At 41.0% G+C, this 22,941-nt stretch overlaps 1 protein-coding gene across 2 annotated transcripts in view; it reads left to right on the forward strand.

Moving 5' to 3' along the window:
• vwde (von Willebrand factor D and EGF domains) overlaps positions 1–22,941 on the forward strand; it is a 239,477-nt gene that overhangs the window by 82,587 nt on the left and 133,949 nt on the right. For both annotated transcript variants that reach the window (XM_063042310.1, XM_063042311.1), the window contains exons 5-8: positions 3,118–3,350; positions 5,937–6,026; positions 9,745–9,889; positions 13,620–13,843. In XM_063042310.1, the coding sequence (XP_062898380.1) occupies positions 3,118–3,350; positions 5,937–6,026; positions 9,745–9,889; positions 13,620–13,843 (692 nt within the window). The remainder of the gene's footprint in view (positions 1–3,117; positions 3,351–5,936; positions 6,027–9,744; positions 9,890–13,619; positions 13,844–22,941) is intronic.

Raw genomic sequence — 22,941 nt, forward strand, 5'->3', positions numbered from 1 at the left:
TCCATTTTATTCATATTATTGCATTCTGTTTTTTTTTCATTCATAATTTCATCCTGGTTTCTGTCAGAGAGTTTATTCTAGTTATGTAAATTACTCAAGAGACAGTGGGTGAATATTAACATCTGTCATCCATCATTTACTGCACCTAGGCTCACACGTCCACACTGAGCAGTTAATCCCAACTACTGGCACTTGACTTCTGTGCTCAGGTGATCTAAGTGCTTGAGCAGACTCTACTTAAATGCAACACACACAAAATGCTTCAGGAACTCAACAAGTCAGGCAGCATCTATGAAGGAGAATAAATGATGAATGGGGAATGGGAGAAGAGAAGGGGGTCGAGGGAGAAATAACCAGAAGAGATGTTCATGCCATGAAGTTGGAGGCTACCCAGGTGGAATATGAGGTGTTGCTCCTCCAAGCTGAGCATGGCTTTGTCATGGCAGTATAGGAAAGCATGGGCCAACGTATGGGAACGGGAAGTTGAATTAAAATGGATGGTCACCAGGAAGTCCTACTTTTTGTGGCAAATGGGGTGAGGATGCTCAATGAACCCACAATCTATGTTGAGTCTCACCAGTGCAGAGGAAACCAAACTGGGAGCACTAGATGAAGTGTCACCTTACCTAGAAGGAGTGTTTGGGACCCTGAATGATGGTGAGGAGGAGGTGTAGGGGAAGTTCTAGCACTTGTCCCACTCCTTACATGCTGTCCTTGACTTTGCTTCCACCACTGTGTCTGGCAATGCATTCCAGATAACCTCACCATTTTCTGAAGAGTAGGAAAAAGGTCCCCCTCAAATCCCTTCGAAATCTCTTGCCCCTTGTCCTATGTTGATGTCAGCCAGATTTGTTCACCTCTGAGAGAGTGGACTACTGAAAACATTTATCCTTATCTATATCCCTGATACTTGGTAATGCCCTAGTTAAGATTTTTACTGCTCTGCAGTGGGTATTTCATTTTAGCAATTCTGTAAGAGCTGTCTGTTCTGCTTCCAGCCTGTTTGGATTTGAGCTGAGATAGATGCTTTGTTGTTCAACTTAGGAATGTGGTGTCAGCCAGTTAGGATGGTGGAATTGGGAGAAGGTTCTAGAGAATGCTGGATGGAGAGGTTTTGTGAGGGATGCTGGTGTGGATCGAGGTCTTTTTCGGAAGGAACTTGAAGAAGACAGGAGGGAAGATAGCTGAGGAAGCTGTCCCTGTTGCACAAGGTGCTTTGTGCAGATGAACAGCTTTGAGGAGGAAGGACCAATACTCCTGTGGGAGAGCCATTTGTTCGAGATGGATTTCAAGCGACATTCGGAGGTGGCGTGTGCTTTCACAGAGAGCAGGGGCCCAGTGCATGAGTTACAGACAAGCTGAAGATGAGCTCCAACTTGTGTGCACATTTGACTGTTTAATTATAATGGACACTTTTAGTTTTTTTCATTCTTTTCTTTAATAACTCTTTGCTTAAGTTAACATTCATAATTGTCCTTTTTAATTGTATGCAGTATATGATCTGTTATTTCTTGCTGACGGGTGATTGCAGGGGGGCAGTAAATCATACAGCATTCACACAAGCCAATGTTTGGGTGGGCGAGACGTCCCAACCCCATGGACTTGGCGGGACCAAGGTGTATACACCCTAAACGTAGGAAGTCTGGGAAAGGTGGGTTTCTTGTCGCGGAGTCCAGAGGGGCTAGTGAGCCACACTTCCAGAGACGCCCGGTAAAAAGAGGTTTCAGTACCTTAATCATGTCTCACCTTAACTTTTCCACTCCAGGGAAAGCAGATCTAGCCCCTGCTGTTTCTCCTGATGACTGAAACTCTCCATCCCAGGCGACATTCTTCTGAATCTCCTCTGCACTTTGTGCAGTAGTATCATATCTTCCTTACACTGGTGACCAGAAATGCCCACAGTATTCCATTGGTACATTCTCACCAATATTTTATGAAACTGGAGTTTAATCTCCCAGACTAAAGAAGGCCTGTATCTGATAAGTCTAAACTATGTCACGTACCACTGCTGCCACATTTAAGGATCTTGGGACTTGCATACTAATGTCCCTCAGCTCCTCAATACTCCTTGCATGACCTAGCCTTGTTAGTTGTCCCAAATTTCATTGCCATGAAAAGTCCACCTGCCATTACTTAGCCCATTTTACAAAGATATTGTCATCACCCTGTAGCCTAAGACTGCCGTCCACATCATCAACAACTCCATCAATATTTCTGTCATCTGTGAACTTACTGATTATGCATCCTACATCCATTTCCAAGTCATTTCTGAATACTACAAACAGTGAGGTCTCAACACTGATTCCTGTGGAACACGACAGCCGAGGCATTCAACACATAAACAGTCCTCTGTTTTAATTCTTTGTCTCTTTTAACCAATCCAGTTTTGCATCCCATTTGCACTGATTCATATGAGCTTTAACCTTTTGGTCCAGGGTCCTTTGTAGTATCTGGCTGAAGGCTGTATTGAAATCTTGGTAAACGACATCTACTCCATTGGAACTTTTCAGATTTTTGAGGCTTTTGCCAAATGCAAAGAAGTTGTTAAAATTACTAATATTACATGCAATATTTTATTAGAGCCTGAACATTTAACTTGTGATCTTACATAGTAAAACTATGTTTTTATTAATATATATTTTGCACTAGACCCAGCACTCCTAGAATCTTTTAGGCTGTTTTTGTTAATTTCCCTAAGCAAATGAAGATTTAATAGATAATAATTTTGGACGGCTAGTGGTAGCAGTTAAACAAATCAAGCTGGCAGGGATGGCCTCGAATACGAGTTCATGATGTGTACTAGGAGCATTTTCTTGGATCAATAGTCTATGGAACTAAGCAGGGCACAAACCATGTTAGCTTTGTCAGTGTATAGTGAGACTGGTTGATAGTTGTTTTGCTGTATTTGGGATCAACCTAATGAATACAGACCAGGGGTAAATGTTAGATTGTGTAAATCCACATGGCTTAGTAATTCATTTTTGATAGAAACTACATCTATAGTACTGTGAAAAATAGCTTACTTTTCGAAGTACTTAATGACAGTTGGTGCACAGTGAATTATTCCAGATTTTTGCCTGTGAACTTTATAACACGGATGTAATTTGTATTTACCAGCTCCACATCCACCAGCTCCAGCTGCTGTTGAAGTTGTGGCTGAGCTCGATAATGATAGTGTTTACCTGAAGTGTTCCTTCGAGAGTCCAGCTGTGAATAGTTCTCTTGGATTTATTATTACATGGTTCCGTCTGTCATCCGATGGAACCAAACAGGAGCTGCGAAAGGAAACAACAGTCCAGACGTTTTCTTTCATTGAACTAGATGGGATACGTCTCAGACTTGGAGACCGGGTATGTTGTCCTATGATATATTTGTACATAAAATCGATCACATTTCAAAACCAATGATGAAAGTTTATGAAATTGAAACACTTTTTTTTTTAAAAAAAAAAGCAAAAACAGTTAAAGGAAAATCATATCCGCAGAAGTTGTTCATGTTGGAATTGCTGGTTCTCAGGAAGGTACGTCACTTTGTAGGATGTGTGAGTGCTCATTCTTCTATAGATATAATTTGGTGCTTGTCCTGCTGCATGCTACTTTAAATGTTGGTAACTTATCATTGAGGGGTACCATCCTATACTTAGCTTTTCAAACTTGTACACATTGGGGGCCAGCTCACTTTCTTCACGTCTACTGTGGTTCACCACCTTCCCTTTGGCATGTTTACCGTAACACATCAGTCTTCAGTGTTATACTGTGTCTTTTGTTCTGGTTTTTGTCTTGCTGCTTCCCCAGTTTTGCCCCTTCATGCAATTGGAACCTATGTTGAAATTCACAACTGAAGTTTGATGCCGGGTCTTGGCATTTCTTAAATCTGTTTGCAATCTCTAGTTGCAGTTACATGGCAAAATTCAGCCTCAATGTATTTACTGAAGGTTTAATGTTTTTTGTTACATGGCTTTATTTAGAAAAGAAATACAAGATCAGATCTCATGTTCAAAATTTGTTTGAAGCTTGACGTGCTGATAGTGATGCTCTAAACAATCTGAATGCTTTGTTAGATGGGAGATGTGTCTGGAATGAGGAAAGGAGGAACAACAATCTTGAAGTGTAAAGAATAATAAAATATGAATCTTTCTGATAATTAAGAAGTTTTCTCTTTCAAGGGTTACAAACTGATGACACAGTTGAATACCTCAATTTCCCTTAATCAATGTTTGCAGATTTGACCCTCTGAAAGCTGACAGTTTGCAAGTGTGGATTGCACAAAATGTGAACTCTTGCATTTCACTTGGCTGTTTTCAATCAGAGAACTTTTTTTATTCCCTTTACATCTTTGGTAGTAAGTGTGAGCATCTAACCCTATTGACATTGAAAAGTAGAATCATTGTTGTACTTGTACACAAATATTTAAAATCAAAATATGTGGTTTAAACACTGGAGGAGTAGAAACATAATGGAGAACTACTGTGTACAATCTCTCATTCAAATAATCTAGTGATTACTAAAATAGTTTGCAGGCATATAACTAAAAAGATGTAAAATGCAAGCATTCAGATAAAGCAGAGAATACGAGAGATTGCAAGCCTGAGATACAAATGCAAAGAAAATGTATAGTAAAAATAAGTAGGCAATTACCATTAGCTTTCAATACAGTTTGCAACGTTTTACAAAAAAAACTCATTAAAATGCAGAAAGGAAGAAATTGAAAAGAGAAGTCAACATAACACATCAAGATATATGGTGTGCAATGGTATCTCCCATTCCAAATCCTCAATGTACAAATTTGCATACTTTTGCTTGAATACCCCCAAGCAAAATTACGTTTCACTTGGCTAACAAAATGTCTTTTTGGAGATGGTCTTTAAGCTCTTAAAATATCAAATGGTTCATGTACAGACCTTTAATGCAGCAACATGTTCCAAGGTGTTCCACTGGTGCGTAATCAAACAAAATTGAAGATAGAGCATATCAAGAAAAAATTAATGTAGGCGAATCTGTAGACTGAGGAGGAAGTGGAAGTAGAGCTTCCTTTTAAATAAAGAAACTAAAGTCTATGTGTAGATAAATAGAACCTGCTAAATGGTCTTTGTTAATTAACATTAAATACATGAAGAAGTATCTTTAAATGAAAGGAAAGAAAAATAATTAGTTGCCCTATGCTAGTAAATAGCTCTAATAGATAATCATGCTTCTCTTTAAAAAAATATGTAAATAAATTTTAGCAGAAGCCCAGCCAGTGCATTTGGCTGCAAGTTCGAAATCATTTCTATCGTGAGTGGAAGCTACATCAATATACAGTACTATTCATAAGTGTTGCGCACATATGTATAGCTATGGTGTCTAAGACGGTTTCACATACTGCACTGTACTGCTGCAAAAGAAAAACAAATTTCATGACATATGTGAGTGATGATAAACCTGATTCTGATATGGGTCTCTTTTGTGGGCTGAGAGCGGGTGGGGGGGGGGCAGGGAGAGGGGGATCATGGTTGGGAAAAGGGGGAGGGAATGGGACACACCAGGGAGACATTCTGTAATGATCAATAAACTAATTGTTTGGAATCAAATGAACTTGCCTGGTGTCTCCAGGCTGGGTGTGTCTGCACCTGCGCCACCACCCCCCCCCCCAACCCAGGGCACTCCTTCGCTGCCACCTGTTCCACACCCCTCCCATGGCACTCCACCCTTACCATTCCCAACATCCTTTGCTTCTGCCAGATTTTATAAACTTGCTCTCCGATTTGTGTTTACAAATAACAGTATTGTACTGAAAGTCTTGGGCACCTTTTGTACAGTACTGTGTGTACTGAATTCTGTTGAATGGCTCAGAGCTTCGCAGATTGTTGACCAAAGTGATCTTGTTTGTATTTTGAATGTTACTTTTACCTGAGCTATGTTTTTTTATATACCTGTTATATATTTCTGAATTCACAGATATACTGTAGAAGCTCAAGTTTCTATTTGGATCGTCAAGATGATCAAGGACCTTTTGCCGAGAGCAAAGAGTTTTTTGCTGGTATTAAGGTATGAAGTAATTAATAACTAGTCACACCATGTCTTTATTCTCTTAGCTTATCCAATGCAGTTCTGCATAAAAATGTTATCAGTTCTTCAGGCTACTACAAAATAGAAATATGTGACAGGTTAATAAAATCTCTGAATAGCTTTTATGAAACCTGCAGAGTTATGAAGTAAATATAAAACTCAGTTTTTTCATAAATGTGATGTAGGAACAGAATGACCAATATACAGCTGGCAAAAACAAGCTGAGTCAGTGATAGACGATTCATGTGCAACGGCTTTATATTCAGCTATTGGATATTTCCTTGAACGTTTGCAGGATCTGCAGGGACCTCTTTTATTTCTTGTTAATTCTGGCCTGCACTTACACCCTTTTTAGGATCTTGAGTAATCATTTGTAGAGGTTCATAGTTTTTTAAAAAAAAATTTCTCCTTGTGGAAACCCGCAGCAGGCTTTCTACTTTTAATACATCATGGCATCAGGATTGATTTTCTTAAAAAAGCAATATTTCCTTTTCCTTTAGCTAGGTTTGCTTGAACAGATTGATCCAAATTGTATATTTTAAAATTGTTATAACAGCAGAAAGATTTAAAAGTATTTCAAGTAAGAAGCATCTCATCTTTCCATATTTCCTTGGACTATTGTTGATTCTACTTGTTTTTGATGGTTGTATATTGGTCAAAGTGAGTTAATATTAGTACGGAGATTATGTCAGTATGCACTTAATGTTAATTGTACAATGGCAGGGAAAGTTGTAAGTTTCAAGAACATATTTTTAAATTTTCTTTCATATTTAGAAAATGGTTACAGTTTTAATTAGTTCGACACGACATTCGGTGCTGAAGAGCCTATTCCTGTGGAGCACTGTTCCATGTCCTTTGTTTTGCAAAATCAGCTGTGGAAAAAATGCAAGGAACTGCACATTCTATTTGAAGTAAATGCAGTTCTTAGTTACTGCATTTTATTGAGGAAAATACTGATTCCTGTAGATTTTATGTAACGTACTTCTCGCAGGATTTTTTTTGTTTGCAGCATATGTTGCCTCATATGCTTACCATGTTTAACTATAATTTGTGTTTATTGTAGACTGAGTGATCTTGATGCATGTATGTTTGCAACATTTCATTTTATCTCTTAACTGTGAGGATGACAGTTTAGTGAGAAAGGAGCAAAGTTTATTTCTGTATGTAATGCTTTTAAGTACTATACTTCATCACAGATTTATAAGCATTTATTCATTTGTTCCACTGAGCCTAAGGGAGAAAAAAAAACAGAGGACATGGGTTAAGGGTGAAGGGGGAGAAGTTTAAAGGGAACATTGGGGGGGGCTTCTTCACACAAAGAGTGGTGGGAGTGTGGAATGAGCTGCCAGATGAAGTGGTAAATGTGGGCTCACTTTTAACATTTAAGAACAACTTGGACAGGTACATGGATGAGGGGTGTATGGAGGGATATGGTCCAGGTCAGTGGGACTAGGCAGAAAAATGGTTCGTCAAAGTCAAGAAGGGCCAAAAGGTCTGTTTCTGTGCTGTAATGTTCTATGGTTCTATGGTGCTCTGGAAGTGAAAGAACACTACATTCACAAGTCTTACAAAAATGCACATTGCAATCACATAGTATGTATAAAAAGTATTTAACCTCCCCCCCCACTTCCCCTTGGATGTTTCATGTTTTATTATTTTAGAACATTGAATCATGGTGGACTTAATTTAGCTTTTTGACACAGATAATCAGAAATGACTCTTTCATGTCACAGTGAAAAAAGCTTTCTACAAAGTGATCTAAATTAACTACAAATGTAAAACACAAAATAATTGATTGCATAATTATTCACCCCCTTTAATATGACACACTAAATTATCATTGGTGCAGTCAATTGGTTTCAGAAGTCACTTAATTAGTTAAATAGAGGTTACCATGTTCAGTCAAGGTGTTTCAATTGATTGCAATAAAAATACACCTGTAGCTGGAAGATCCAACTGCTGGTGAGTCCGTATCCTGGCAAAAACTACACCATGAAGTCAAAAGAACACTCCAAATGACTCTGCGGAAACGTTATTGGAAAGCACAAATCAGGAGATGGATGCAAAACAATATCCAAGTGACTGAATATCCCTTGGAGTACAGTTGAGTCAGTTGTCAGTAAATGGGGGAACAAATGGCATAGCTGTAGATCTGCCTAGAGTAGGCTGTCTTCAAAATCCTAGTGACCATGCAAGAAGGGGACGAGTGAGGGAGGCCACCAAGAGACCTATGACAACTCTGGAGGAGTTACAAGTTTCAGTGGCTGAGATGAGAGAGACTGCACATATAACTGTTGTTTGGGTGCTTCATCAGACACAACTTTATGGGAGAGTGGGAAAAAGAAAGCCACTCACATAAAATCTTAGCTGGAGTTTGTCAGAAGCTACGTGGGAGACTTTGAAGTCAACTGGAAGAAGGTTCTATGGTCTGATGAAACCAAAATTGAGCTTTTTGGCCATCAGACTAAGTGCACATCGTTAAAAACACACCATTACTTCCATGAAGCATAGTGGTGGCTATATCACGCTGTAGGGATGCTTCACTGAAGCAGGCCTGGAAGGCTTGCAAAGGAAGAGGATAAAATGAATGCAGAAAAATATAGGGAAATCCTGGAGGAAAACCTGATGCAGGATGCAAAAAAAACAACTGGTGAGAATATTTGTTTTCCAGCAAGCCAATGACCCATAGCATAAAGCCAAATTTACACAGGCATGGCTTTAAAAACAACCAAGTTACTGTCTGAGAGTGGCCTAGTCAGAGTACAGACCTTAATCCAATTGGGAATTTGTGGCTGAATTTGAAAAGGGCTGTTCACTCCTGATCCCCATGAAATCTGACAGAGCTTGAGCAATTTTGTAAAGGAGAATGGGGAAAAATTGCAATGTCCAGATATGCAAAGCTGATAGAGACCTATCCACACAGATTCAAAGATGTATTTGCTGCCAAAGGTGCATCTACTGAATACTGACTTGAAGAGGATGTATACTTATACAATCAATTATTTTGTGTTTATATTTGTAATTAATTTAGATCACTTTGTAGAGATCTGTTTTCACTTTGACACAAGAGTCTTTTTCTGTTGATCTGTAAGAAAAAAAGCCAAATTAAATCCACCGTGATTCAATGTTGTAAAACAATAAAATAGAAAAACTTTCAAGGGGGGTGTATACTTTTATAGACACTGTAAGTCTTGAAGATCAGTCTTGTTTGAGAGAAGTGCACCCACCAGTTTTCATTGAGCTCATTAAAAAAAAAAAAAATTGGACCAACTCTTTATTGTTTTGGAAAATGCCTTCAGTCTCCAGATATCTTGGTGGTATTGATGTTGTAGAATGTCAGTAATTTCATAGTTGCTCCTTGTAAATGACAATCTCATGACTTTAGTATATCTGTATGTGGTTTGGTTTATACCCGTTTTTAATGCATGGATGTGTTCTTAAATACATATCTTTTACTTTCTTTTCCAAATGATGCCCCAACTTTTTTGTCATGATCATTAATGAAGTAGTATTCTTTGGTAGTATGAAGGACTGAACCTAAAAGACTTGAATCACAGTGAGCAGTATATTTGTAGCCCTTGGGATGTATAGATTAAACTTTAATTTCAAGCAGACACCAGCTTCAAAGAATTGCTTACAAAAACATTGCTTTTCAGTGATTTAGTTACTGTGTGCTTGATGTGGTTTGATTTGCCAGATTCACCCCGAGTCTTTAACTATAGCAGAGGATGGCAAGCAACATAGGCTGGTGTTTGAGAGCACCATCCCGATCCCTTGCACAGAGTTCAGTCAGGCTGAAGATGAGTGCAAACTCACCATTTTGTTTAACACAGTTAATCAAGGTAAGCAAGTTTAATTGCTTCATGTTTCCCATTTCAATATTTTTATAATGTCATGGTTGGACCTTTATATTTCATACATTGACTTGTGTCTTCCAAACTGGGTTAAAATCGTCTCTGATGGATTTGTGACGAAATTGGTATTTAATAATTCAGAGATGTTGTCTGTTGAGCTTGTGGCGAACAAAAGTATACATGTTAGGGTTAATGATTCCACTGCCAAACTAGTTTTTCAGAGTGCTACATGTGCACTTTAAAAATTCTTTCACAAATCTTTGGCAGCAACAGTCAGGAAGGTGATTGGATCAGTGGTGTTTAAAGTCATTTTCTGCTTTGGTCAACTTGACATTTGTTTTAGAGTGCTGGTGGCATTTTGGCTTATTTGTGTAAGACATGCTTTATTTTGTTAATTCACTTATGCTGTTGGGTATTTTATTTTCTCAAAATGCAATGTGTTCCTTTAATTACATTATAAAATTGAGTTTTCTTTTGCTGTGTTTAAAATTATAATTCTTTTGATTAAGTTAGGCTTGTTATAATAGCCAATAAGATTTGTCTTGTTAATGAGTAAGATGCCCAGGAATATTCTAGATGGATCGGGGCGCTGGTGGGGTGGGAGGTGGTTGGGAGAGGGCTAGCCTGTTTCTAGAGGGAGTGCCAGAGTTTTGGGGAAGGAGGAGAAAGAAAATAGAAATGGACGACAATTGTAGCGGAAGAACATGAACACACTTGGAAGGACAGATACTGCTTTCAGAAAATCATCATGCAGATAATGGTCTCAAAGAGAATGTGCAGATAACTTTTAATTAGATACTTATCACACGACTTGGAGAAAGTTCGAGATGTCTTGTACTTGGAGATTTATTGGATATTTATTTATGTTTTGCTTGGCCTGTGTTCTCAGACAGAATTGTTCAGTACCATGAGTAAACAAAGTGAAGCAAACCAGATTGGTTACACAACAATGAGCTCCAATGATTATGTGTACACTATAGACTAATTAATATATGTGCAAAGGGCCCTTTTATTGTGTTTGTTATAGTTCAAAATATTTTGTCAATACAACTTTAATCTAAGCTTCTACTGGTATGAGCTAAATTATTGCTTCCTGGCAAACAGTACATTTGCATGAGTTTGTCAGTGTTCAGAAAAGTGATTGCCTTATTTTCTCTTAAAGGAACGGTCAAACTTTTATTTGTTTACTGGATCATATTTACCCTCGATATGTTTAATTATTGGAAATGGCTTTCTCATGATTGTTCCCCGTGCATTGTAGAGTTATGTTGCTATTTGTTTGGATTCACAGTAATAGCTAACTCATCACAAACCTACAGTGAGGGGATCACATTTGGTAATTTGTGGCTGTTCAAGGGGTACTCAAGGAATGGGGATACTAAACAGACTCTGTGCAATGTCTTGCAACTTCAGTTTGTTAGTGGAGCTGAAGGAGGAAGAAGTATAGGAAAATTATAGTGCAGAAACTTTCTCGTGCTTGAAGAAGGGGATGTAGGATATTTCAACTTTGGGTAATTTCTCACCCCCCCCCTTTCCATTCCTCATTCTGGATATGTTCTCACCACTTATCTTCTCACTAGCCTATCACTTTTCCACTGGTTCCCTTCCTCCTTCCCTTTCTTCCATGATCCACTGCCCTCTCCTATTAGATTCCATCATCTTCATCCGTTTAACATTTCCACCTATCCTCTCACTTCAACCCCACTCCCCCACCCGGCTACATTCCTCCTCACCTATTCACACCTAAAACCTGCCAGGTTGTAATCCTTTCTCTCCCCCTCCCCACCTTATTCTGCCTTCTGTTCACCCCCAAATTTGGTCAATTAATTTGTCTACTTTAAAAAAAAATTACATAATTTCATAAAAGTGATATTAATGACTCACAGTGGATGTTATCTCAGTCAATTGTTTCGTAGGTCAGCATCTTGTGTTTTCTTTGGAGTTTCAAATGCCTGTTGCTCAATGATGGAATATGGTAATGTGGGGTTAGTTGTATTATTTGTTTCTACAAAGTGCTACTCCAAAGGCTATGGCTATGAGCTATGTTATTGTAGATCAATCTTAAAAAGCACTTGAAAATTGTGGTGATTGGCTTCCTTACGCCCTCATCTTCAAGGCCTTGGACACATACTGTAGGATATCATTGACAGAGTAATGTGATCCAGTTGGCTGCTTGATATCAAAGCCCAGGCACTCAGAGGCAGACTGTGATCAGAAGAGTAGTTTGTGCATCTCTCCTAATGTAACTCCCGTTTGGATGAGGTTGTGCTTCAGCCAAGAATAGAATAGGATATGATGTGACAATGTGGAAATCCTTTCCGTTATGCCAGACCAGCCAGCAGAAGATCACCAAAATTGCAATGGCAGTATCTGAAATTTCCAAAACGCTGCATAACTGAAGGTATGGCTGTAGTGTGAGTCGAGTTGAGCACAGAGTGGTTCACTATTGGTTACATGTCCACCAAGCTGGAACAAATTTCCTTTATGCTTTGTAGTTTTGCAAGGCTCACCAGGAGAGACCTATATTTGCAGAGAAGTTGGTAGTACACAGCAATTAATTTCACATAGCCTTGGCCCTTTGAAAGTGATATGGTGCAGATTTGACCTGAAAAACCCAAAAGCCTTCCCATTGTTTCTGTGTGCATGTATACATTGAATCACCCAGGTTACAAATCTATAATCTTCTAAACTACACCAGGCCCAGCCATCACTTCTGTTGGCATTTTGGCTTAACATTGGCTCTGCAATCTAGTCTTTCAAGTTAATCAGTAATAAACTGCCAATGCACTGCATCGGAACCATAATGTGTCGGTATACAGTGGATTCCAGTTAATTGGGACACACTGAGACCAGTCTATTTTGGCCCAGTTAAGCAACTGCCCCAATTAGTTGAAGTTTCATAGAAATAGTTATAAAGGTTTAATAAATGCAACATATCGTTTAACTGAGTAACAAAGTATGTACCTAAATGAAGTGCAGAATAAATTAAAGCACTGTGAAAACTACTACAGTACTATAAAATAGTGTATTTGTTCCCAATTTTTATTGTGGAGGAACTCACCCAGGAGCCTATACACTGCTGTGTTCTTTTCATTGACTGTGAATGATCAAAATCAGCACACCTAGTCCAAATAATGGATTCCCTTCATACAATGCTATGAATAAATGCATCATCCAAGTCTTCATTTTTATTATAAAATGAGATGATTGTCACTAGCTTCATGTGTTCTTATCTTGTTGAAGTAGTAAAATTGTTTCATTTTCACTCTTGGCTGCTTCTGGTATCTCCAAACCTGAATGCTTAGAACGGCAGTGAGCAAAACAGTTTTAAATTGTCTCACAGCTTACTTCTCGCCAACTATCAGTGACAAAAATCAATGTTTTTTGAACACAAGTGCACGCAACTGTTGATATTTAGAAAGTTTACTCAAAGCACAGAGTAGTGTTTAACAGCCACACAAGTATACGCAACTGACGCTAGCAAGAAACCATTCGGAAATGGTCTTCTGGCTCAATTAAGTGGCATAGTGTTCCATATATGAAAGGGATCCTGGCTGATTTCTCAATTAGTTTTTGCTCTTTTAAGAGTTGTCCCAAATAAGCAGTTGTCCTGATTAACCAATTAACTGGAAGTCACTGTATCTGCAATTTGATTTTCAGTCGTAATGAGTTATATGTGACGGTCACTAATATTTCATCATTATTCCATTCTATCTAGATTCAACAAATGCAGAATATTCTGGCACAAATCTTGCCCTTTCCTCATGTCATGTGGACCTACACCAAGTGCCTTGCAATCGAGGCATATGCTCCCGATCGTCTGTTTACTATACAGCAGTAACTGACTTTGCAAAGGATGGTGACAGAGTAACTGAAGTTCTCTCATTGCCTATTGCCACTGAAAACTTCCTCTGGAATAACTACACCCCAGAACCAGTTCAGGTTGTACAACCTCTTTACCAACTGTATTTTCAGCTTGCATGGGACATGAGAGTAAATTGCACAAGGAGAAGGGTGTGAAGTTCGTGGGGAAAAACCTTACAGCAGTCCACGCTCAATAACTAAATAAATGTAGATTATTTTAATTTTGAGATTATGATAACAATTGAATTTGTGTCCCCTGTGTTATTTCTATTACAGTAAAATTGGTTGTAAATGATAAAAGGGAGATTTCTGAGGTACCTAATACAAATTAAATAATAATTTAATTCACTAAAAACTAAATGAAAATAGTTCCCCCCCACAAAACAAAAATCCACTGATATTAATGGAAAATAAAACATAGAAAACAATTTGCAAACATTTTGGCTGAATAAATATGGGGAGGAGCTGTCCTTTTTACAAAATTCTTATGCTTACATCCCATATTTATTTGTCAATTATTGATGACAAAATAAGATCATGGATAGTGAATATGCCTGTGCACATGTGGGAATGTTAGCGTTAGTAATGATCTGATAATTCTGACAGAGGACTGGAAGATGAACCAAACAATACAGGCTTCCTTTCTAAAAAAAAACTATTCCTTGTTTTCTATCCAAAAAATGGAGTGAAACTTTTGATTTTTTTTTTAAAAATAGAAGATCTTTTATCGTAGATTTACAGAGAAAGATGAAACCCATTTCCACTAAGAAACATAATGGATCGCCAAGCATTCTTTAGCTGAGCTGAACTTGATGTAAAAGTTAATTTCAAAATTGGAGATGGATTTGTTATAAAGAAAATACTGAATGCATTGAAATTCCTGGTTTTATGTTTACACTTGATTTAATCTTAACAACTGATTTAATACCAGCATCTAATGTACTGATAACCAAGAAGAATGTGGTGACCTGCGTTAATTACTGTTTACTGGTGGCGTTTAGATGAAGCGGAGTGAAGTGCTTGGAGAGGTTGGTTATGGCGAGAATCAACTCCTGCCTGCCTCAGTTTGACTACTGCATCAAAAAGGTAAACAACAGATAGGATTTCGCTGGCTCTACACTCTGGACAATGTCAGGCTGCAAACCACTACAGCTAGGAGTTCAGTCTGCCCATCCCAACATATAATTAAGCTACAAGACCTGGATATCCGTACCCCTGTCTGAAAGTGGATACTTGACTTCCCAATTGACAGACCTCAATCAATGATGATTGCTGACACGTATACATGTATATACATTACAACAGGAAAGATGGCTTCAGAGAATAGCAACTTTTAGTGTGCAGCTCCCAAGGGAATCATCAAATATTTCTTTTCAGAACTATTGTTGAAATCTGTAGCCGCAGACACTGCAGTAAGCAGCATTGTTTCGAGCCGTTTAAAAGTAGATATGGATCTTTAAAATAGGCACATTTGGAACTGCAGACCACATAGGGAATGAATGTCATAACCAGACGATTACTTATTGTGGTACACAGATGTGGCAGTTCTATCTCATTTCTGCTCCCTTGACCGGAAGCATCTGGTGGTCAAGTGTTGTCTATTTCATCTGCCGAAGGAGTTCTCTGCTGTCATCCTGGAAGTAGTGTATACTCCACTTCTGGCTAATGTCAAGCTGGTTCAGGGGAGCTGAGCACCATGGTCAATAGTCACAAGACTGAACACCCTAATGCTCTTCTGATCATTTTGGGGGATTTCAACCAGGTCAGCTTGAAGAAGTCTGACAAACTATCACCAATTTATCAGCTGTGGTACCAGAGGAGCTAACAAACTAGATCATCATTACACAGCAATCATGAACACTTACCATGTCTTCCCATTCCTGTGCTTTGGCTTTACTTTTCTTCCAGGCATATCGGCAGAGACTGAAAATTACAGCACCAGTGGTGAGGACTATGAAGATTTGGTGAAGGGAGCTGGAATGCTTATAAAATTGGTGAATTTGATCAGGTTCAGGGATCCATCTTTGGAACTGACTGAATATACCACAGATGTCACTGACTTCATCAACACCTGCATGGATGTGTGTGCGTCTTCGAGAACGTACTGAACGTATCCGAAACAGACATGGTGGACGAGTTAGGAGATTCGCAATCTGCTGAGGGCTGGATCTGTGGTGTTAAAAGCCAACGATCCAGAATCCTACAAGAAGTCCAAGTAACTATGGAAGGCGATTGTGGGGGTGAAAAGACAGTTCCATATGAAGGTAGAGGTTCACATCAGCTGTGGCAGTGCTTACATGCCATTAAGCGAAACCTACAGCATTATTGGCAGTGATGTTTCACTCCTCAATGAGCTCAACATGGAAAGAGAGAATAAAACTAAACTTGTGTGAGTCTGTGCAGTATGTTACGTACCCCGTAACTGGGTTGCCAAACCAGCAGAAATGGATCACTCAGTTGGAGTCTGGATTACTGGAACTAAGAAAGTTTTACTAAAGAAATAAGCAACACAGTACTCTAATCAAAAGGATAATGAATACAACAGTTCAGCAATGATAAACACACATGTACACAGAAACTAGGATAATAGGATCAATCAAGCTTTATCGTCGTCTAGGGGTAAACGACCAGTTTCAAAGTGATGCAAAGTTCAGTTCAATTGAGTTCAGTTCAGTTCACAGTAATCACTGCCGTGGCTGTGGACCGGGGGGCGGGGGGGGGGGAGGAGAGAGAGAGCAAAAGCGAATGAATATTCAAACGGCTTCCACACAGACCTTCGATATTCTTCGCAGTCAGCTTTCGGGCGAGCCCTTTGTAAGGTCTTCTGAGGTCACCGACTGTGACCCCTCCGTTCCTCTACAGTGAACCTGGCACCCAGGCAAGGCAGACACACACCAGGTTCCCGCCGATCGTTCCTTTCCACCCTGTGCGTCTATGACTTGGTCCCGCGACCAGCTCTCCAAAAACTCCCACCAACTTGTGGGAGATGCACCGCTTCCAGGGACTCGTTACCTCGGGGTGTTGTGTGTGTGTTGCCTTAGCAAACCTGTCCCTTTTTATCCCCCTACTGGGGTATCGCCTGTCCATCACTTCAAACAGTTCAGGGTTCAAAGAGGAGCCGGTCTTGACAATTCCCAGACCGCTGTCTCCTTCCGTTAAGCTCTCCCGTCTCTTCATTAACATTTCCAAATGCTGCTCCATTGTCTTTACTTATCTCTCTCTCCTGAAGACAGGTGGCAGATCAACTGTTGATCCCACTGGTGATAGCACAGGACAGTCAATATCTCAGTCTATGTGTACTTTCGTCACACCCCTCACCTTTAAGGATTTTTACCGGGGTAAAAATTACAAACATGAATACATTATTTGATACACACAAATATACATCTTTATCAGCTATTTGGCTAATACAGAGAATTTTAAGTTGTCAACACCTGACAGATAGTCAGCAATCACATTTTCTGCTCCTTTTATATGTGTTATTAATAATCCCTTAAACCAGGCTCCAACGTAGCAAACTTCATAGTGGCCAAAAACACTGATGAATTGCGATCAATGTAACCTCTCATTGGGTTTCGTCCCGGACCACAATAACAAGGGTCGTCCCATTCCGACTTAGTTTTCTCTCGCAAGGGCTTAGTAGGAGGGGGAGGGGTAGTAACCGCAGAGTTATTGCAAAACTTCCTACAGTACCCCACCATCTCCAAGAGCCTTCTGAGGGCCCTCTTGTCTGTCGGGGTTGGGATGTCAGAGATAGCCCGCACTTCAGCTTGCATCCTGTGTTACCACAATTCCCAGATAAGTGACCTTCGTGTGGCCGAACTCATTTTTTTCAAGGTTCACTATCAAGCTGGCTTCAGACAGCCGTATTACATTGCCAATACACACCTCTGTGTTCGTCAGCCCTTTCGTCACTGAATTACTCATTCTATAGGGGCGTTGCTCACTAGGCTGACCTAGCGTAACAAACACCACCCAACGTCCCAGTTCTTTGCATCGCCTTGGGACAATCAAACACACATGTGTGAGCCGTTTAATTACTTCTCCTAAAGAGTCGCTTTGTTTGGGGATTAAGGGAGAGAACTTATCAGCAGAGCTGGCCAAAACAATAGCCTTCTCCCATCTGGTCGATACCATACTCATCTTTTCAAAATTTTTTTTTTTCTTATCCGGGGACCCTAGCTTCATTGATTTCCGCGCTAACACCGACTAGGTTTGTTAGCATATCAAAACCCTGTGACCGTCTCAGTTCACGTCTGCCATAATTAATAACATCCTTCCTCCTGTGCAGCCGGTAAACCTCTTTCAGGATTCCACCAACTGTTTCCTCCAGCACCTCAAAATGTCCACCGAGGGGTACCTTGTGGGCCAGGTTAAAAATCTCATCCCCATAACTCTCTTTTGCACCACTCCCCCATTCCTCATCTGCGGGTACGGTACTTGGTCTCCCTTTCTTCCCTAGCACTTCCTCCTCCACACAATAGCCTACTGGCTCCCTTCTTAATTCTGCGTCAGAGAGAGCTGTCTCCGCCAAAACCATCAGCCCCTCGTCTCGCTCCTGCGCCTGCACAAATTCCTTCCTGGCTAATGCTAAGTCTGTCTCAGCTCCCTCACTACCTCTTGTTTCACTACACTCCTTTTCACTTTCTACCTCCTCCTGGTATGTCTCAGCTAAATTTAATTCGGCAGTCCCGGGATGAACCTGTGAGTCCATGGGCGGGGCCTCAATGCTGGCAGGCTGACCTGTCAATCTCACGGCTGGGAACACAATTCCCCCAGCGAGGTCATTACCGAGCAAGATTTCCACGCCTTTCATCGGTAATTCGGGCCTCACCCCGATCGTAACTAGTCCAGAGACCAAGTTGCTTTGTAGGTGTATCTGGTGCAAAGGGACTGCCTCTGTCCCTCCCCCAATACCTTTTACCTTGACCTCCCCAGTCTGGGTCTCTGAGCTAAACTCTAATACACTCTTCAATATCAATGACTGACACGCTCCCGTGTCTCTCCAGATCCGCACTGGAACTGGGTTTAACCCCTCCTTCACCGACACCAATCCGGCCGAGATAAACCTCTCGCACCCTTCCTGAACTTTGGTAGACCTTTCCTCTCCTAGCGGTTCGTTTACCAGCTCGATACAGCCAGTCAAAATCGCCATTTTTCCTTTCCCCGTCTCCTTCTTTGGGGCAAAGCACCTGGACGCAAAGTGTCCGACTTTCCCACAATTATAACAGACGACCCCAGGAGACTTCCTACCAGACTGCTCCTGGTCTACCTTATCCTTCTCACTAGTCCCCGGCTTACTTACTGACTTTTCTGGCGGACTCTCCCCGCCGTCCTGACTACCCTTCTGTTAGCCTTTACTCGGGGCAAACTTCACTTTATGCGTCAACGCGTACTCATCTGCTAACTTAGCAGTTGCGGCTAACGTGGCTGCCTCTTTCTCATCTAGGTAGGGTCTCATACTCTCAGGGACACAACCTTTAAACTGCTCAATCAAGATCAGCTGTAGCAGTCTGTCATAATCCTCCTCTACCCCCTTCGAGGCACACCAACGCTCACAATATGTCTGCATCTCACGGGCAAACTTTAAATACGTGCGGTCCCACTGCTTCCTCGCATTCCGGAACCTCTGCCGGTATGCCTCCGGGACCAACTCATAAATCCTGAGGATGGCCTCTTTCACCACCTCATACCTCTGGGCATCTTCCGCGGACAAAGCTGAGTAAGCTTGTTGGGCTTTCCCTTTTAGTACACTCTGAAGCAAAACAGCCCACTTATCCCTCGGCCAGTCCTGACTTGTAGCAACTTTTTCGAAATGGAAAAAGTACTGATCCACTTCGGTATCGTCAAATGGGGGAACCAGCCTAACCTCCTGGGTCGCCCGGAACCCTCCACCTTGGTTCGGCACGGGCCCCTGCTCTGCCCTTATCTTTAACTTCTCCAGCTCAAATTCCCTTTCCCTCTGTTTCTCCTCTCGCTCCAACTGCCTTTCTTCTCGCTCCAACTGTTTCTCTCTCTCTTGCCATTGTAACTGTCTCTCTCTCTCTCCTGCCTTTCTAACTGTTTCTCTTTCTCCTGCCTTTCTAACTGCTTCTCTTTCTCCTGCCTTTCTAACTGCTCCTCTTCGTGTTCTAACTGCCGTACCTGGAACTCGTGCTCAAGTCTCAGTTTTTCAAGCTGCACCTTTACCGCGTCTCTGGCAGGTTTTTCAATAGACACCACCTCCAGCTCCCCTTGGGGAAACACACCTTTAGATACATAGTGCTCTACGATAGCTCTGTGCATCTCCTCTCTCCTCATTGTCGACTTCCCCTTAACAAGATTCAACCGTTTGGCCACAGCTGCCAATCCCGCTTTCCTGGCATCCTCTAATGCCTCCAAGGTCGGCGCCTTTAGAAATTCCTCAATCTCCATTTCTGCTGTTTGTCTTTTCTTTCTTTCGGGAATTTTAACCCAATTAATTTACTCCGTCCCAAATTTAGCGTTCAGAATCGCGGACGAGAACCCCACTTATGTTACGTACCCCGTAACTGGGTTGCTAAACCAGCAGAAATGGATCACTCAGTTGGAGTCTGGATTACTGGAACTAAGAAAGTTTTATTAAAGAAATAAGCAACACAGTACTCTAATCAAAGGGATAATGAATACAACAGTTCAGCAATGATAAACACACATGTACACAGAAATTAGGATAATAGGATCAATCAAGCTCTATCGTCGTCTAGGGGTAAATGACCAGTTTCAAAGTGACGCAAAGTTCAGTTCAATTGAGTTCAGTTCAGTTCACAGTAATCACTGCCGTGGGAGAGAGAGAGGGAAAGCGAATGAATATTCAAAAACGGCTTCCACACAGACCTTCGATATTCCTCGCAGTCAGCTTTCGGGTGAGCCCTTTGTAATGTCTTCTGAGGTCACCGACTATGACCCCTCCATTCCTCTACAGTGAACCTGGCACCCAGGCAAGGGCGGACACACACCAGGTTCCTGCCGATCGTTCCTTTCCACCCTGTGCATCTATGGCTTGGTCACACGACCAGCCCTCCAAAAACTCCCACCGACTTGCGGGAGACGCACCGCTTCCAGGGTCTCGTTACCTCGGGCTGTCATGTGTGTGTTGCCTTAGCAAACCTGTCCCTTTTTATTCCCCTGCTGGGGTATCACCTGTCCATCACTTCAAACAGTTCAGGGTTCAAAGAGGAGCCGGTCTTGACAATTCCCAGACCGCTGTCTCCTTCCGTTAAACTCTCCTGTCTCTTCATTAACATTTCCAAATGCTGCTCCATTGTCTTTACTTATCTCTCTCTCCTGAAGACAGGTGGCAGATCAACTGTTGATCCCACTGGTGATAGCACAGGACAGTCAATATCTTAGTCTATGTGTACTTTCGTCACAAGTATCTGGTGACCTTGTGATCTCTGTCTCAGAGGCTGATGTCAGAACATCCTTTAAAAATGTGAGCTCTTGCAAGACATCAGGCCCTGATGGTGTACCTGGCAGGATACTGAAATCTAAACTGAACTACTGGGTGGAGTGTTAAAGAACTTCTTCAGCGTCTCTCTGTTGCCTTCAAAATGGCATCAATTATAATGGTGCCCAAGAAGAGCAGGTTGAACTGCTTCAATGACTATCACCCAGTCACACCTACTGTACATCTAGTGTGCTTTGATTCATCATGGCTAGCATTAACTCATGCCTGAGCAAGGGCCTACTGCAATGAGTGTGCAGTAGGTCTAAGGTGGATGCATTTTCGTTGACTCTCCACTGGGCTTTGGACCACCTGGATAAAAGTAAAGCCTGCATCATACTGCTGTAAATCCATTACTGCTTGGCATTCAACTCAGTACTATTCAATAAGCTTCAAAACCTGGGTCTCTGTACCTCCCTCTGAAACCAGATCCTTGACGTCCCCACCAAGAGATCACGGTCAATATCAATTTGATGATACAACTGTTATTGGACAAATCATAGGTGGTACTGCCTCAGCTTACCTGAGAGAGATGGGTCACCAGGTCGAGTGTCCCACAACAACAAACTCTCACTCATCAGCAGCAAAATTTAAGAACCTATTGTTGACTTCGGAAAGGGTAAGGGGAGCAAGTGTGCACCAGTCTACAATGAAGGTACCAGTGATGGAGAAAGTAAGCAGCTTTAAATTCCTGGGTGTAAAATATAAGATGACCTACCCTGCATCTGCCACATAAGTGCAATCAGAAGGAAAGTGGCTCGTGTCTTCACCTTCTCAGGAGGTTAAGGAATTTGGTTTGTCGTGGAGCACTCAATCAATGTGGAAGGACAATAGAAAATGAAAATATGAAAGTTGAATTGCACACATATTTACTGTGCAAATCTGAGCATTGATATCACATCTGTAATGACAGTATCTCTTGTTCATCATTCAGTTGTTTAGAATCCATTTGGAGCCACAATCCAAATGAATCATAATGATGCCTTGGAATATGTCCTAGTTGTTCAAGTTTAATTGTCATTCAACCATACATGAATATAACCCAACGACACAGCATTCTGCTGGAGCCAAGGTGCAAATAACATTACCCACAGCGGACTGCACATATGGGTACAATTTCAGAAAAAAAAAAGTCACAAAAAGATAAAATAATAATAGTCACCCCTGTGTGGCATGACAAAATTGATCATAAGTTGTCCTATTCTTCCATTGAGTGAATACCAGAGGGCAGGACTGTCTTGGTGTCTCCTCCCTTCAGCAGCTGCCATGTGGTTCTGCAGCCTTAGCCTTGGCCTAGGCCTAATCCTCGCTGAAGCTGTCAGTCTCACCAATGAACCAATGTCCAACAACATCTTGCGATCACAATAAAAGTATCCAATTCAATCACTCACTCCTTTTTTCTGGACTGTGCACTTTCTCAGCACATTAGTACGCAGCAAGTCCAGGTGACAGCACAACAATGGTATGCAATAAATCCAGATCTATTACTATCAACCAACTTGCTGATGAGATGGTAGTCAGCAGTGACTTGCAATTGTAAAAAGAAGATATACAAGATGAACAGAAGCGTCTTTGATTGGTCCACAAGTGTCTGTTGCGTCCAAGTGCGCCACTATCTTACTGGAAATGATGTTTTAGGAACTTTGAGTTGAAATAGCTGTGTGAATTAATGTGTAACAGCCATCCTTTAAAAGAGAGTAGCTTGTGAATG

This window comes from Mobula hypostoma, chromosome 3 (genome assembly GCF_963921235.1).
Source record: "Mobula hypostoma chromosome 3, sMobHyp1.1, whole genome shotgun sequence".
In the NCBI taxonomy this organism is placed as follows: Eukaryota; Metazoa; Chordata; class Chondrichthyes; order Myliobatiformes; family Myliobatidae; genus Mobula; species Mobula hypostoma.